General features: G+C 47.3%; 1 protein-coding gene across 1 annotated transcript; it reads right to left on the minus strand.

The window, feature by feature from the left end:
* Positions 1-3,904: 3,904 nt before the first annotated feature.
* LOC136134109 (sulfotransferase 1C4) lies at positions 3,905-12,167 on the minus strand. Its single transcript, XM_065891576.1, has 7 exons — positions 12,005-12,167; positions 9,243-9,368; positions 8,423-8,520; positions 8,016-8,142; positions 7,704-7,798; positions 4,875-5,055; positions 3,905-4,020 (listed from the first exon to the last, which is right to left on the minus strand). Exons 1-7 carry the CDS (start codon positions 12,156-12,158, stop codon positions 3,905-3,907), a joined length of 897 nt encoding a protein of 298 aa, XP_065747648.1. The 5' UTR covers positions 12,159-12,167.
* Positions 12,168-17,695: the final 5,528 nt, after the last annotated feature.

The following is a 17,695-nucleotide window of genomic DNA, read 5'->3' on the forward strand; positions in this document are numbered from 1 at the left end:
ACCATTTCAGATTATCTATTATTATAGGATTGAATTTGAGTAGGGTTCAAAATAAGGGGACTGGTGTGTTTAGGTGGATTCACCTCTAATGTGTCAGAAGGACAGTGGCCTCATGAAGCTCTCCTGCTACTTTTTTTGTGTGTGTGTGGTATGCGGGCCTCTCACTGTTGTGGCCTCTCCCGTTGCGGAGCACAGGCTCCAGACACGCAGGCTCAGCGGCCATGGCTCACGGCACCAGCCGCTCCGCGGCATGTGGGATCTTCCCGGACCGGGGCACGAACCCATGTCGCCTGCATTGGCAGGCGGACTCTCAACCACTGCGGCACCAGGGAAGCCCCACTCTCCTGCTACTTTTGAATGTGGTGATTTTTAGCATCATCTGAAGACCCAGACACAGAGGAGGCACGTGATCCAGGCAAGGGTCTGTTAGGTAAAGTTTGGTCCCTTTCTGCCTATTTCCAGATAACTGGCAAAGAAACTAAGCATGGGTAATTCAAGCACAAGAGAAGGTTCCAGGCACCGTGGCAGGGTGGCTCTTCTGGGCTAGGACTGCAGGTCCAAAGCAGTGGTGCAGTAGGTTGTCTCCGAACTCCACTGGCCAATAGAGGGGGCAAGGAGGTCAGCCTGGCACTTGCCGTTGGCTCAGAGACTGAGGAGGACATCCTGCAGCTGGTGGTTAATTGGGTTGGGCTAGAACAGGAAAACATGGGGGCTACTGCTGTGTAGTGGTTCATTCAGTCCACACACATTAACAGAGCATCTTCTGTGCTCCAAGTATTCTGCTAGGCACTGGGTGGGGGAAGTACAACTGTAATTAAGACAGAAAAAGTCTCCCTGCTGAGCTAGTGGTAGAGACACACCGTAAGCAGGGAAACCATTAATTTAATAGATACACGAGTTATGTAGAAAATAAAGCAATGTTATATAACAGGGTCTGTTTTATTTTCATTTTAATTTAAAAAGTTATTTTATTTTCTAATTGTATATATTTAAGGTGTACATGATTTGATATGCATAAACATAGCAGAGTGATTACTACAGTCAGGTAATTAACACATCTCCACATACACTCACAATTTTTGTGTGTACGGTGAGTATCTGAAATCTACTCTCTTCGCGATCTCCAGTATTCAGTCATATTAACTATAGTCGTCATGCTGTGCACCAGATCTCTAGACTTAGCCTACATAACCGCAACTTTGTGCCCTTTGACCAGTGTCTCCGAGTTTCCCCCTTCTCCAGCCCCTGGTAGCCACAGCTCTGCTCTCTGCCTCTACATATTTGACTTTTAAGCTTATTTCTAATTTTTAAAAAATTTGTGAATGACAGTTTATTATTTTCATTTAGACAATATTTCAGTGTAATAGTCTAAACATTTAACAATGTAATTATTTATTTTAAAAGCAATATGGACAAATTATTTATGTAAACCCATGGCTATAGACTTGAAAATACCCAGATTTTTTTCTTTTTCTTTTTTAAAAATTTTATTATTTTTTAAAAAATAAATTTATTTATTTATTATTTATTTTTCTCTGTGTTGGGTCTTCGTTTCTGCGCATGGGCTTTCTTTTTTTTTTTTTCTTTTTTTTTTTTTTGTGGTACGCGGGCCTTTCACTGCTGTGGCCTCTCCCATCGAGGAGCACAGGCTCCGGATGCACAGGCTCAGCGGCCATGGCTCACGGGCCCAGCCGCTCCGCGGCATGTGGGATCTTCCCGGACCGGGGCACGAACCCGTGTCCCCTGCATCGGCAGGTGGATTCTCAACCACTGCGCCACCAGGGAAGCCCATGGACTTTCTTTAGTTGTGGCGAGCGGGGGCTACTCTTCCTTGCCGTGCGCGGGCTTCTCATTGTGGTGGCTTCTCTTGCTGCGGAGCATGGGCTCTAGGCACACGGGCTTCAGTAGTTCTGGCACATGGGCTTAGTTGCTTCATGGCATCTGGGGTCTTCCTGGACCAGGGCTCGAACCCGTGTTACCTGCATTGGCAGGCAGATTCTTAACCACTGCACCACCAGGGAAGCCCTATTTTTATTTTTTTAAATTGCAATTGACATACAATATTATATTAGTATTCAAGTGTTCAACATAGTGATTTCACATTTATATTCATTAAGGATTGATCACCACAATGTCAGGTAACCATCTGTTACCATATAAAATTATTGCAGTGCTATTGACTATATTCCCTATGCTGTATATTACATTCTGTACCTGTGAGTCAGTTTCTGTTTTGTTTTGTTTGTCTGTTTGTTTTGTTTTTTAGATTCCACATGTAAGTGTAATGATATGGTGTTTGTCTTTGATTATTTCACTTAGTGTAGAATCCTCTAGGTCCATCCATGTTGTCACAAATGACAAGGTTGCATTTTTTTATGCCCGAGTAATATTCCATTGTGTATATGTACCACCTCTCATTTATCCATTCATCTATCAATGGACATTTAGGTTGTTTCCATGTCTTGGCTATTGTAAATGTGCTGCTGTGAACATTGGAGTGCGTGGATCTTTCCAAATTTTAAATAATTTAAATAGCTACATGCAGCTAGTAGCTAACACAGCACAGCTATAGATGATAGCTGTTCCAGGGACTACTTAGAATGTAAAAAGTTGGCTTTTTAGATTTCCTTAACTGATATAGTATTTCAGTTACTTATTTTTGAGCATATTGTTTGCCATTTGGTTTGCAGTGAAGTATCTAGCAATATCCCTATCTTGGAGAAAAAATAAACAAATGAAAATGTAAATATGCACAAAAGAGACAATGTAGACATCCAAGAGATAGCATGATATACTTTAATCTTAATCACAGAAAAATTATGCTAAGTGTAAAGGACTCCAGAAGAGCAGCAACCCTTCAGGTTGCAGTATCTGTAGGAAGATGGGAGACCTGTGCTGGTTATTGGACTTGTTGTCTATGTTTTGGATGGGTAGGAAGGAAGGAAAGGAAACGTCAGGAGGAGGCGGGGTGAAAGTGAAACTATCGTCTGGGAACCTGTGAGATGCGCTTGGGCCCAGCGTGGGGACTCGTCGCTGAGGCAAGGAGGGTGACTGGCAGAATGAAATCCAGCTGGAAGGTGGTTTGGAAGGTCAGTCAACTGTGTCGTATGGTTGTAGCTGCCTTTGAATTGATGGCTAAAAAGCTTGGGATTTATCTTCTAGGCAGCAAATATTCAGAATCATTGAAGGATTCTGAGCTAAAGAGAAATATAATGAGTCTTGTTGTGGGAAAACAAGCTTGGCAGATGTATGATGAACAGAGAAATGAGTTAGGTAGCTTATAGGCAAGAGGGAGAGGCTTCTGAACCAGGGGGATGGCTGTAGAGATGAAACTTCCTGGAAGTAAAACCAACGGATGTTGCTGATGGATTAGAGCGAGATTGCAGAGGCGCTGGAGGGAGGGAGGTTAAGGTGGGAGGCCGGGATGGATTGCAGCACGGCTGGGCTGGGGGGGCGGGTCCCATTAAATGTAGAGGCTGCGGTGAGAGGCTGGGGTGGATGCTCTGGAGTGACTTAGAAACAGAGTCACCTGATGGTTACTTGGCTACCAAGAAATTGCTAGAAGTAACTGTTTACACATTTTAGTGCTGCATTTAAAAATTGGCTTGAACTTAATCTGTAAATTTTAGTGTGTTTTTGTGTGATGACCGAAGCATTTTTAATACGTTAACAAGCGCACGATCTGTGGAAAATTGACATGTGATGATAATTAGCAATGAGGCCATGGTTTTCACGCTGCCACCCTGCCCACCCTCCACCTTGCCCTGACCTCTGATAGCCCTGTCACTTTTTTTAGGGTGAACAAAAGCAAACACAAGGAGCACTAGTGTGACCACCTGAATCCAGTGTCACATGGTCGGGGTAATCAGCTTTCACACTGATGGACTCTGGTTCTTTTTCTTCCTTACAAGAATCGGATGTGGGAAGTTAGAGTGGTGTCAGTCATCTTCCTCTTGTGATCTTCATCAAATCTCTCGTTCTGGGCCACAGTGAAGTGATTCTTCCAATCTCCCACGGCCCCTGAAACAGACATGGGGTGGTGGGTGTCAGTACCGTGGGGTGATTTGGATTTCTCTGTTCTCCCGTTTCTGTGAGGATTTCTACTCCCCGACGGGGAGGGACAGAGTCGGACAAACATTTCTCTGGCTGGCCTGGCAGTGTCTCCTCCTGGAAGGGAGAGGAATCGCCTGTCTGGCTTGTGGGTCGGGAGGTGACACGGCCGCGTGAACAGCAGGTCTGAGGAGCTCTCTTGTCCTTCCGTCCTGCCCGTCGCAGCACGCTCGGTGCTTGTGCCTGTGGCTGGCGTCCTGCAGGTAGAAGGGCCTGCTTCTGGAAGGACTCAACGTGCGGTTTTGAAAAAGGGGGGAAGAAAAAGATTCCCCTCCAGCTCTCCATGTGCAATCCCTGTTCCCTTTCCCGGACTGCTTTTTCTACGTAGTACTTACTAGCAACTATTATCCTGAATTTCCGTGTGTTTTGGTCACTGCTCTGAACATTGCCCAGAACAGTGCCTGGTACATAGTAGCCACTCCAGTCAGTAAGTATTTTGGAGTGAATGGACCTCTCTGATAGCTTAGAGCCCTCCGGAAAGTGGATTCTTTTCTCCATCTGACTTAATTCTGTATATTTTCACCTTATCAGCCAGAACTCCAGAAGGAAGGTGAGGACAAAGGGTTGGACTTAGACACCAAACCTCACTCTCCAGTTGTGGCTGAACATTGATTTCATTTCATCTGTGGTTTCTTAAATTATTTTTTTCCCAGAACCATTTATTATTGATCTTATTTTTCTTATCTATAGAAAAGAAACTCCCCAAAGACTCTGAAATATTGGACAATTCCTTTAAGATTATGGTGAAAAGGAAACATAAAAACCTTTTCTCATGAATGGAGAAATAGAGTGGTTCATTAATGGAGCTGGAATCGACGTGTAGTTTGCCATCGGGTTCTGCTTCATGACGTCAAATGAACTGTAATGGACAATTTTATCCAGAACTTTATCATCTAGGCTCTTTCCAATAAATTCTGCCAGCTTCAGAATTTCATGCTTTGGGTTCTATGATCAGAGTCAAAAGAAAAGACTTGATATAAGATAATTTATATCAATAAATAATAGTTTCAAAAGACTGTTGGAATGAATTAATGCTAGTAATCAGTAACATGCCATGAATTAAAATTTTAAAAAATCGGGTCTCACAAGTGCTCAGCTTTTCAGATGTGACTCACTTTGATGTGGTGACTGTGTCAGCTGGAGTCATTACGCTCTTCTTGTTCTAACATGGAAGCGTCAACTGAGCGTGTCGGTGAGACACTCACCACACAGTGACATGCAGTGCCTGGGGCGCGTGCCACGGAGGGATGTGTCCAGAATTAGGCCCACATGTCCTGCTCTAGCCCGTCCAGCTAAATGCCCCACGGGGACAGCCACTGGACTGATGCTGAGAGCAGGTGTTGCGGCAGTGTTGGGGACCTGGCCACAGAGGCCCATCTCCTGCTTCTCATGTGGACAGAAGAGGCCCCAGACTTTCCCAGTGGTGCCGGTGAGGGGGGCCCAAGAGGCCCTGTGGCAGTAGCTGCAGTGCCCAGCTGGTCGGGGTGCTTCGGTGTCTCTGAGACCCCATTGTTGCCACTGTTTTCTCCTCAGAGGGACGCAGCCCAGGGGCGCTGTGGTGTGGGAAGGCCCCTGTGTCCGGGAGGAGTGGTGCGTTGCCGGTGGGAGCGTTTATCCCCGCCACTGTGTCTCCTGCTTTAAAATGGGCTCCCGCTTTGAAGCTTGGATGTCAAAAGTGCTGAATTTAGTTGGCCTCACACAGACTAGGAATCAGCAAGAGTGCTGAGAACTGTGCGCTCTGAGTGACCACAGGCAGGTGACAGCCCAGAGCATGATCGCAGAAACATGTAAGAGGGCGCTGGGGACCCTGAGGTTAGACTGCCTATTTGGGTGAAGTCTCCTCCCGGCATTCATAATGCATTAGGATCTACCCCAGGGATCTATCCACCGTTCCCAGGGACACACCCTCCTTTGACACTGCTATGGCGATATGTGGGCAAGCGTCACCTGCATGGACTTTCCCTGGTCTTAGCCTAGTAGCATCTGATATCATGGCCCCTGTTTGTCACATCCAGTCATAAAAGAGCAGCCCTTCCTTATAACCCCTGCCATAATATTCCTTAGTTGAGCGTCTTTATCTGGAATCCTGTGATGAGACAACTCTCCGAACTGCAGCAGTGCATTATGTGTATATGTGACCAGAGTCTCCTTTTGTATGCCCTCCTGTTGTTTAGTTTTTTGGTGCTCTCTTGTGGTGTCTCCTCACTTTTGTACCAAGTAAACACAAGGGAGAGAACTTTGTACTGATACCTGTATGGGTTGTCCTGGTAGCCCTGGAATCATGGTTCTGAGAATCCTAGAAATGTAATCCTACAAACTTACCTATTTAAAAAAACCATACAGAACAGATCAGTGTTTGCCAGAGGTGGGAGGTGAAGTGGGTGAAGGGGGTCAAAATGTTCAGAATTCCAGTTGTAAGATAAATAAGTCCTAGGATGTAGTGTACCTCATGGTGACTATAACTAATCACGCTGTACTGTATAATTAATAACATTGTATCGTACAGTATAACCACACTGTGCTGAGAATAGATCTTAAAAGTTCTCACCACAAGAAAGAAAATTTGTGTCACTGTGTGTGGTGACAGATGTTGATGATTATGGAGATAATTTCTCAGTACATACAAATATCAAATCATTATCCTGTACACCTGAAACGAATATAATGTTACTTGTCAGTTGTATCTCAATAAAAAACATAGAAAAGTGATGCTGTGTTTTTCACTCTTCAGATATTTTGTAGACACAACTGGATAAAGCCCAGTAGTGATGGAACCTGAGAGAAATGCAGCTAAACTAATGTGCAGAGGAATCCCCGATTAATCTTTTAAAACTGCACGTCTGACTTAGCAGGCCTGGCAGGGGCTCTGAGAGGCCATGCAGCTGTCTGTGACGTACCTTTTGAGAACCAGGCTTTCAGTTATAACTTCTAGAACAGAGACTGTAATTCTGTATAGATCCCTGTATTCAGTGGAGTCACAGAAAGGACTGGGTAGATGACCATTTACAATGTACTCTCATGACACCACCTCATTTAGTCGTCGTAACAGCTCTTGGAGTGCATATTACTATCTCCTTTCTGCATGTAAGGAAGCTAAGTTCCTAGATGCTGAGCATCTTCACAAAGAAGAATCGCCAGTAGGCAGTAAAGCCAGAACTGGGATTCAGGAATTTTGACTCTAAACCATTAGTGTTTCCCACTGCGCCATAATTTCTTAAACTGTTTCTTGAAACTATGACGTTCCTCAAGTACTAATAACAAAACCCCCAAATATGCTAGATTTGTTTTCCCTTCTAAACGGAATTTAAACGTCTACATACAAGGAGAAAAAAAGGCATCCCTCATTTTGCCATCCTCTGCCTATAAGGAAAAGGTGTCCCAGAGCCCAGAGCTCCAGGAAGCTCAGGTGAGACTGTGTGATACAGAAACTCATGACGTCCCAGGTGTTCTTTGATGCGTGGACAGCTGCAGCCAGTGAAATGTAGCGTCTTCTGTGCCCTGTTTCAATCTGTGAGTCCCTGATGGGGTCCGCACGTCATGACTGAAATATTTTACGGTCAGAGGGGAACACGTGAGGCGGCCCTGCTCCTTACCCTCTTCATGTCCTCATAGAAGAGGTAGAGGATGCGGTGCTGGTCCTTGGCATCCCACCATCCCTTCACGTGCTCGTACCAGGAGCCCCAACACACTGCGGGACGGGATCAGAAATAGGGCAGTGAGTCGCAGAAACCCAGCTGACAAGCACCCACCTGGGAGGAGAATCCTGAAGAGAGGGAGAAGGTCACGCTGGTGATTCCCTCACCGTGAAGAAGGCAGAGGCCCTGCTGTTCTAAGGAAATGATGACTTCTCTGTAGAGTATTTGAGGATTTTGAGAAAGGATGGGAACAAAGCTGAGTTCTCTCACCGTCCCCAGCCAGAAAACTCTCAAAGTACTCTTCCCAGGTTCCTGGAGCAGGAAGCCCTTTATTCATCCTGTGGAAGTGGTAATAAGACACCATGCTGTCCTTGGGGTTTCTTGCTACATAGATTATCTGGGAGTAGAGGGAGGGAGGGAAGAAGCAAAACCAGGATTAGACCGACAGTTACGTTAGGGTGGGTATATTCCACACAGATGAATTTTTCCGATGCTGCATTCCTGTGATTTGGCTTTTGTGGGAGGTGGAAAGCATTCATATCAATTTGCATATGGATGATGTGACAAGGTGGACTCGTTTTTTTTTTTAACAAACAAAGTGTTTTAAGAGGAAATGGACTGAGGACCAGTCTGAGGTCCTTCTAAGGGGTCAACTCTGAATTCCTTTGGCTCTTTACCTTACAGTTTTTCTCCAGGAAGGATGGTGGCAGCAAGTGGATGGGAAGGTGCGTCTTCAGGATCCGTGGTGAGGGCATTGCATTAGCTTGTTCCAAGCCTGTAAAATTAATTTTCAATGACCTCCCATTATTTTTCTCTATTTGCTTCAGAATCTTGCTGCTTTGTTATTACTACGTTAGGAACAGTTCCAGGCCGCCTGTAACTCTGTGGATCTCATCTGAGAGAATACTTGTAGCTCACGAATGGGTTTTTTGGGCTAGAGCAGTAGTTTTTGTTTTTGTTTTCGTTTTGCAGTACGCAGGCCTCTCACTGTTGTGGCCTCTCCCACTGCGGAGCACAGGCTCCGGACGCGCAGGCCCAGCGGCCATGGCTCACGGGCCCAGCCGCTCCGTGGCATGTGGGATCCTCCCAGACCAGGGCACGAACCCGTGTCCCCTGCATCGGCAGGCGGACTCCCAACCACTGCGCCACCAGGGAAGCCCGGCTAGAGCAGTTTTTAAGCATAACAATAAACCAAATAAAGAAGAACCTAAAAAATTCAAACCCTTCCACTATAAAATTATCTTACGTAGGCTCATCCTTGTGGAGTGAAGTTAATTTCTAATTGGAGAATCAAAACTTAACTTACTTTTGCATAAACAGTAACTTGATTAGGAAATGTCTGGAGTTAGAACGATGGCCAGACGGTGAGAAAGATAGTCACGGAGTCCATGGATGGTTGTTTGAATGCCTAGAATTCTGAGAGGGCTACTGGATAGTAAAAATCCCTCCCTGGTGGGTGTCTAGGCCCGGGGTCAGGTGCAGCTGTGCCGTACTCACCAGATTCCATGCCCGGGATTTTCCACTCGATGAAGGGGAATCGCTCGTGAGTAGGTGCCCGCTGGCTTCTGTCAATATCACCCTCATTTTGTATCAAGTCCACGATCTCCTGCGTCCAGGTTGTTCCTTATTCCCCAGGAAGATGAGGAGCACAGGCTTTAACTACTGCAGTTCTTAGAATGTGACCAAACACTTGTTAGAGCAGCTGTGTGAACTTTAAAGCCAGCTTTATAATGGAATTCAGAAACCATCCTTCTTTGTTTATATCTTGTGTTATCATAATATGGTATGATATGGATTTTTATACAAAGACTCCAATTTGGAGTGGACATTAGATTCATAAGTATATAGCTCTTTTTTTATTCTGTACAACCATTAATTAGGATTGTTATGCTATTGAGTTAGCGGCATAGTTCCTTAGAAAGGCAGAGCGAGAGTCCTCACCAGCCTGTGACGTGGAGAGTCATCACGGTGTGGTCTTCAGACTCTGTTTCCCAAGTGCGTAGTATGGGCTTGCTACGCAGGAGGAGGCTCTTGTTATATGTTGGCCGAATGAATGAATGATTAGGGCTTAGTCTCCATTTTCACACTTTCCTTTATTTTACCTGAAAGGCTAAAAAGTGCATTCCCTAGGCTCCTTTGCTGCCGAGATTCTAAATGTCCTGAGATCTGATTTACATTCTGGGATTTGAGGGAAGGAGGCAGAGGTCTGATTGATAGAAGATGTGCAGAGGCCACTCCGCATTTTGCTGCCTGGAACCTCGACCCAGAGGCTGCGCCCTCACTGCCCCCGAGAAGGGCCTCTGTCTCCCAGCTCCGGTCAGCTCCTGTGGGCCGCCCCATCCTGACCAGCGTGGGGCTGCCACCTGACCTTCGGCCTTGGCTGAAGACTACTGACCAGACACCTGACTGAGTCCGTGGCAGGAGGAGGCTGGGAGACTGAGCTCTGAGTCCTGGGTCTGGGCTGATCAACTCTGGTTACGAGACCCTTCCTCATGCTCCCAATTCAGCACTTCTAGGTCTACCAGGGGACACAGCTTAGAAAACAAGAGAGCAGCTGCAGTTTATATCCTCGATCAGTTAGCTTCTAATATTTTCTGACACCAACTCTTTCATTACAGGATCCAGGACCAATATTTCTTTAGCTATTGACTCAAAGGAAGTTCAAGTGTACTCGTTTTGTGTGTTTATTCTGAATTGACAGCCACGGGCTAACGCTGGGGCAGACTCCAGTGCGACTGGAGGTTCAGTCCCCTAGCAGTCAGCGGTTCTGCAGTGTGTTTATCTCACCTCAGTCACAGAGCACTTACTATTCTGCTAAAAAGTTAGGTGTGAACCATTCCATGATCTGATTGTTTCCTCCCTCTGGTCAGTAGAGCCTTTACTAGTGCACAGGTTTTGAGTGATTGACTAAGTATTACCTTAGCTGACAAGTGCTTCACCTTTTGCGCGTGTTGTTTGCATTGTACGGTCCTGCTTGCCCCTAACCCATGAAAACCCTAAATGAACCAAATCTTAATGCTCACACATGGCAGGTGGAGAAAAGATGAATGATTAAGCATTGTACTGAAATTATGGTAATAAATTAAGAGTTGTGGGTGAAATGAAGGCAGTGAGATGTGATCCCCACCAGTGGGTGCTTTCAGAAATTCACATTTAGAAAATTTTAATTCTGAAGAGACTCATGATAGTAAGATCAGAAAATCAGGGCCGACATGAAACTGATGGACGGGTTAGTCTAAGGCCCCATCTACCTGTAGAGCCTTTTGTCAGATTGTTACAGATAAAGGCAAAGGGGGTGGAGCGTGTGTGCGCGTGTGTGTGTGTGCACATGTGTGTGAGCATGTAGGAGAAGTTAATCACATGGAGCTTGACTTTGCAGAGAGCAGATGGCAGTGCAATTGGGGTATGAGTTGAATACTGTATTTTTGGTCTAACTGTAGATATACACAAATAACTGCAGAGAACTCTTTCTCTCTGTTCACCCCCGCATTTTTATGATGCAGTGGCTGAGCTCAAGTTTGTCTTGTTTCTTCAGTGACTTTGTTAAACTGACTATTGAAATAAGAAAGTAGGTTCACAACCTACCACCAGGGAGTGTGGAAATTAAGAGAGTATTTCTGGGACCCTGAGCTGGGAGACTTACAAGCTCAGCATTGCAGAGCCCAAGCCCCTCCTCTTCCCTAGATCAGGCAGGGGTGCCCTGTCTGGCTCTGCTATATGGGCCTGTGCTGGGAACAAGTAAGGCAGCAAGTCTGGCCCCTTTGTTTTGGGCTGTTTGATTCACTCTCTTTCAGGGAAGTAAAAAAACAGGTACATCACAGAAAGAATTAAATTCTTAAGATGTGTAGGTCATTTTAATATTTTTTGTGTGGTTTCAGTTACTACCTGTGATTTGTCTTGGCAGTATCACTCTGCCCAGTAAACAGCTTTCCACTCAAATCCAGGTCGGTTTCTTTATTTCATTATTATTATTATTATTTTTTGTTGCGGTACGCGGGCCTCTCACTGTTGTGGCCTCTCCCGTTGCGGGGCACAGGCTCCGGACGCGCAGGCTCAGCGGCCATGGCTCACGGGCCCAGCCGCTCCGCGGCATGTGGGATCTTCCCGGACCGGGGCACGAACCCGTGTCCCCTGCATCGGCAGGCGGACTCTCAACCACTGCGCCACCAGGGAAACCCTCTTTATTTCATTATTGATGCAGCTTTCCCACTTCTCTTCCTAACCCTCCTCTGCGTCTCCCCCCAATCCCTCCCGCCTACCTGCTTTTGGGTAGGTGGAAATGAGCAGATCATCAGGCCTGGCTTGGAAGTTCCAGATCTGATCCCAGGTGTCACAGGTGGGCGTGGGCTGCAGAATCCCCTCCACGTAGTCCACAGCCAGGCGCTCCGTGCCGTCATATTTTAAATCCTCCATTTTGTTCAAAGCCAAGAGTGTTGGATATCAGATTTCTGCTCCAGGAAAGTGTTACTCTCAGTCAGCTCAGAGCTGTGTTCTTGGCAGCGTACAGACAGGGCAGAGCTCAGACCTCAGGTCCTGCCTTGGGCTGGCAGTCGAGCGGGGAGCCAGCCCATCCAGGGAGCTGGGACTCTTGTTTAGGGCTTTGCACACAGCGCAAAGTCCTCAACAGCCTCAGCGGGGCTCTGATGTTAGCCGCCGAGCCCTTGGCTCCTGGCTGCCATTCAGGGTCCTGTGCGCATTCAGCCCTGCTCTTCTGTACCGTTAGCAAGAGTCAGTGCCACCTCACTTGTAGTTCTCCTCTGTGTCCACAAAATAATTCACAGATCTCCATTAATTGTTTCTTCTGGGAATTTTAAGCTAATTAAGAAGTTGCAGGGAATCTGCCCGCGGGATTACAGGTTGCAACGCAGAATGCCTACACCGAAAGGCTGGAGGGCAGTTTCTGTGCTGCTAACAATGACAGCCTAGATTGAACCTCCCAGCACAGATGGCCGAAGGGGTCAGCGTTGTTATTTTTAAGAGTAAAGTAAACGAGGCTCTAATAGCGAAGGTTCCCTTCCTGTTGTAGGCTGTTAAGTGTCCGTATCAGTCGGTGTCTGTTCAGCTAATAAAACATGTTTGTCTTACCTGAAGCCAAGTGGATGCAAAAACTTGGGAGCTACAGAACACACACCCTCTGGCTTCTTCCTTCCTGGAGTTCACCTCCCAGCCTCGTGCCACATCCCCTGTAAGCCCCTTGTTTTCCTAAAAGCCTTGGTGCTTATTTATCCTCCTTGTGCCTTTCCTTGGAATCATTCCTGGCTGCAGCGGAGTTTTTTTTCCCTCCTATTTCCACCACAACCCTTCTCGGCTGACCACCTCGAAAACAAGACCAGACCTGCCCAGGTCTCCTGTTTCTCCTTGTGATATAATCGAGAACATGTCTGGTCTTTGTCTCCGGTTCCCGATGCCGAGTTTCAAAAGCCCTTTTAAGTCCCTGAGTGATTGGAGCCTTTGGTTGTTCACCGTGAGTCCCTTTAGACCACACCTGAGTTGGTGCCAACGAGGTGACACCTGCTGGGCCCATAGACAGTTCCAGTGGAGGGGCCGCCACGGCAGACGATCGAGCATGTGATCACAGGGTTGGGCCTTTCCATCCCATCCCCGCTCCAGGGAGAGGAGAGGGTCTTGGAGAGTGGGGTCAACCGTGTGACCAGTGACATGAGAACCCACGAACCCCGGACCCCGAGGCTCTGTGCAGCTTCCCGGCCGGTGAGCGCAGTGAGGGGGCCGGGCCAGGCGGGTGCTGTGCCCAGGCTCCACGAGGACAGGGGGATAGGGCATGGCAGCTCTGCTCCCTCTGTCCCAGACCTTGCTCCCAGCACCTCTTCCATTGGCTGTTGTGATCTGAATCCTCTATGATGAAAGTGTAATTGTAGGTGTAGCGCTTTCAGTGAGTCCTGAAAGCACCATTATGGATGCTGTGGAGGTCATGGGGACCCTCCACACTTAGAGCTGGTTGGTCAGAAGCACAGATGGTCCCCACGACTCATGGGTGCATCTGGGGGGTGTGGGTCTTGGGAAAGACTTTGCCCTTGACCTCTGGGTCTGCGCTAACCCCTGGTGGTCAGTGTCAGTATGGAAGCCAGTTGACAGAGAACCACCCTGAGACGCCTCTCCCGCCCCAGCTGCCCCAGATGCTGTTCCTGCCAGCAGGAGTCTCCCATCTTGCTTAAACCACTTCCCACCCAGACCTTCACAGCACCCCACGAGGGCCTCCACGTGGCGCCCCTGCGGTACCTGGGAGCCCAGGGTGTGCACACTGCCCGCTCTGCAGCCCTGATGCCCCCCGTGTCCCCTCTCTTGTGTCCCCGTGCCTCCCGCAGGCACAGGCTCCCGCCGCCGTGGCTGTCCTTCATTTCCCGGCTTCACCCTCTGGCTCAGGCTCACCTGCGTCTGAACCTTCAGCTCTTCTTTAACGTCCTCCCTAAACAGCCCCTCTCTGGAGAGCCTGTCCCTGAACTTGGGTGCCTCCCCTTTCATTGCTGGTGGCCCTGTCCTGTCCTTTGGAGCAGCCGTCTGCACTCAGCCCCGTGTCCTTCCCTGTCCGCCGCAGCACGGAAACTGGGCTCTGCCCGTGTCCTCACCGCAGCCGGCCCTGTGGCTGGCGCCTGTGTCCTCTGCAGAAGGGAAGAGGGAAACGAACTGGAGAACCGAGGGAGTGCGGTCTGGGAGCCACCACCGTGCCAGGGTTAGGTGAGCTGGGGCTGAGGCTGGGGGTCTGAGACAGAAGGCAGACACCGGACGCCTGCCCTGACCCCTGCACCAGCTCCTGGCAGCCAAGGGCTGTGGACGGGGTGCTGACCCTCTGTGCCCCTGCACCCCGACTTTCCTCTGAAAATGGGGGTCATGACAGCCTCTGCCTATGGAGTTGTGCGAATGAAAGTGTGTTTACCGCTCAGCAACCTTATCTGTGAATTATGAGCCATGACTATGGGCCCCTCTTCCCATGTGACCTCAGGGGGATGCCTGGGCTCTCCCTGCCCCTCAGCCTCCCTGTCGGCTGTTGGGAGATGGATGGACGCTTGGGACCAAGGCTGCCAGGTGGAATTCCTGGCCCTCACATGCATTTTAAAAGACTTAGGAAAATTATCTGTGGCTTTTCAGAGAAATTTCTTTCTATGGTCTTTATAGTTCTGTGTGCCAGCAGAGTAGAGAGCTGGGGAGCTTAGCAACATCTTGGCAGTTTTGTTTAGTCCCTTGTGTGCTGGGGATGGAGGGCTGGGAGACAGGGAGAAAATGCCCCCCTGTCCCCGAAGAGGACTGGCTGAGGTTGAAATAGACCTGGGGATAGTTGTAGATTTCAAATAACCTGAAAAATTTTCATGAGTGCACGGATGGTTCCTATTCTCGTTTAATATTTTTCCCCAATAATATCAATACTTTCTCACAAGTTCAGGAAGATTAAATAAAGTGTTGTACTTAGTTATTATAAAATTCACGTGGTGCTAAGTCTCCATCTGCTAAGCATTGCTTTGGAATTCCAAATCTCTGGGGTTGGATTGAAGCTGCCCCGTGTAGACTTTCTAGTCACTCAATCCCTTCTGAGCCGTTTTAGCCTCACGGGATTAATGTAAGAATTGAGGCGTGTAAGTCATTCTGTGGTGTTGGCACACGGTAGGCACCAGAGGTAAAATCACTGCCCTTTCTCTCCTAAGTCTTCCTGGTTCCTCTTTCCCACTGTTTTCCTCCAGGCGTGGGGAGGAGACCCCCTCCTGCCCTCTCTGGATGTCCCAGGTGCAAACCAGGGGATTGTCTAGGCCTCACATGTGATCCCTTTGAAAAAATTACAAAGGGGCTTTCTAACCTGCTTTTCTTAGGAAAAGTCAGAATGCAGGTCATTTTTCTTAAACAGGTTCTTGTTTGTATGTTTACATATTTTGGTTCAGCAAACTGTTTTAAAAGACAACTATTGGGAAGTGGGCTAAGCTTGTACTGAATAAAATTGAACTGAAATTGTCTTTATTCCTTGAATCAGTCTTTCGCTTATTGGGCTTTTTATAAATTCCTCAATTGTTATCCAATCCTTGAGACCAAGTCAGGAGGAAAGAGGAGGAACAGGGCCATGGTCAGTATGACCGGAACCACATCCAGACTGTGTGGGACCAGGGCTCGTCTGGGGTCACGCACAGCCCATCCCACCTTCTGATTCGGTGGCCTTGTGGCCACACTGCTGCAGGGCTCGGCTCTAGGAGCTGAGGAGGGAGAAAACCAAAGTCAGAGGAAGTGTATTAGTTAGTACTTGCCGCTTCAATCAACTGCAGAGATTGGGTTGGTTCTGAACTCGTAGTGAAGTGAAGGAAGGATGCACGAAACCTTCAATCTCAGATCATCCCTTAAAACAAAACCCCAAGAATCTTTACATTCTCGGAAGAATAAAAAGCTGGTCAAAATGCAGAACATCCAGTTATATTTGAATTTCAGGTAAACGACAAATGAATTTTTAGAATGAGCCTGTCCCATGCAATATTTGAGACATATTTATACTTACAAAAATCATCTGTTGTTCTGTATTTTATCTGGAAACTCTGTGTGGGCGGGAGGTTGCTAGCTCAGTCTAACTTCAAAGCAGCAAAGCTCCGGAGGCTTATTGAGTGGGATTAGAAACACAGGGAAGCGGAAAGCCCTTTGGACTCTCGTGGCTCCCCACTGGCTCGTGGGGAGATGTGTGCTGTCTGCACTTTCCAGTTATTTGCGTCCTTGCAGCTTGCTGCTCGGGGCTGGACATCTGTCAGCTTGTTTTGTGGCGATGGTACCGCTTACCATCAGTATACCATTCAGTATACAATACTGAATGTGAGTGTAAAACATCTAGACAGACTTTAAATTTGTAGACCAGCCTAGGAAAGCCTTCTGTGCTCTTGCAAGGAAAGGAATGCTAAGATAAGTTGCTAATATCACTACTCTTGCTAATGAAAATATTAATCTCATGCTAAAAATATTGTTTCCTTAATTTTTTTATCAGAACTAAGCAACAGAATCAATGAAATTTGTTCTACTATTTTCAGTTTTCCCACTAGTTACAAGAACAGAATCCCTCAGTATCCTGGGGATTGGTTCCAGGACCCCCGCAGATACCACAATCCACGGAAGCTCAGGTGCCTTATGTAAAACGGCACAGTACAGTCGGCCCTCTGTACCCAGGGTTTCTGCACCTGCGGACTTAACCAGCTGTTGAACGTGTACGTACAGGCACACATCCTTTTATTGTGCTTCGCTTTATTGCACTTTGCAGATATTACGTTTTTTACAGATTGAAGGTTTGTGGCAGCTCTGCAATGAGCAAGTCTATCAGCTCCATTTTCCCAACGGCATTTGCTCACTTCTCTGCATCAGGTTTTGGTAATTCTCGCAATATTTCAATCTTTTTCATTATTATTATATTTGTCATGGTGATCACAGATCACCATAACAGATGTTACTCTTGAAAAGGTTTTGGGGGGCCATTAACTGCACCCATATAAGACGGTGAGCTTAATCAATAATGCTGTGTGCGTTCAAAGTCCACCGACTGCTGTTCCCCCATCTCTCTCTCTCCCCTCAGGCCCTTCCCTGTTCCCTGACACGCAGCAATATTGAAGTTAGGCCAGTTAATAACCCTACAATGGCTCTAAGTGTTCAAGTGAAAGGAAGACTCACACGTCTCTCACTTTAAAGCAAAAGCTAGGAAAAATTAAGCTTAGTGAGGAAGACATGTCGAAAGCCGAGACAGGCTGAAAGCTGGGGTTCTTGCACCAGTCAGCCAAGTTGTGAGTGCAAAGGAAATGTTCTTCAAGGAAATTAAAAGTGCTGCTTCAGTGAACACAGGAATGATAAGAATGGAAAATAGCCTTCTTGCTGATTGCAGAAAGTCTTGGTGTCTGGACAGAAGATGAAACCATCCACAACATTCCCTTAAGCCAAAGTCTAATCCAGAGCAAGACCCTGACTCTCTTCAGTTCTTGAAGGCTGAG

Source organism: Phocoena phocoena, chromosome 14 (assembly GCF_963924675.1).
Source record: "Phocoena phocoena chromosome 14, mPhoPho1.1, whole genome shotgun sequence".
NCBI lineage: Eukaryota > Metazoa > Chordata > Mammalia > Artiodactyla > Phocoenidae > Phocoena > Phocoena phocoena.

What these genes read in the sequence shown, in the direction of transcription:
- LOC136134109 (XM_065891576.1), bottom strand. Translation starts at nt 12,158, where the DNA reads ATGGAGGATTTAAAATATGACGGCACGGAGCGCCTGGCTGTGGACTAC. An exon ending in TTCCACCTACCCAAAAGCAG is followed by an intron (nt 9,369 to 12,004) that starts GTAGGCGGGAGG and finishes CTGGGGAATAAG; the next exon opens with GAACAACCTGGACGCAGGAG. An exon ending in GAGTTTTCTGGCTGGGGACG is followed by an intron (nt 7,799 to 8,015) that starts GTGAGAGAACTC and finishes CCCGTCCCGCAG; the next exon opens with TGTGTTGGGGCTCCTGGTAC.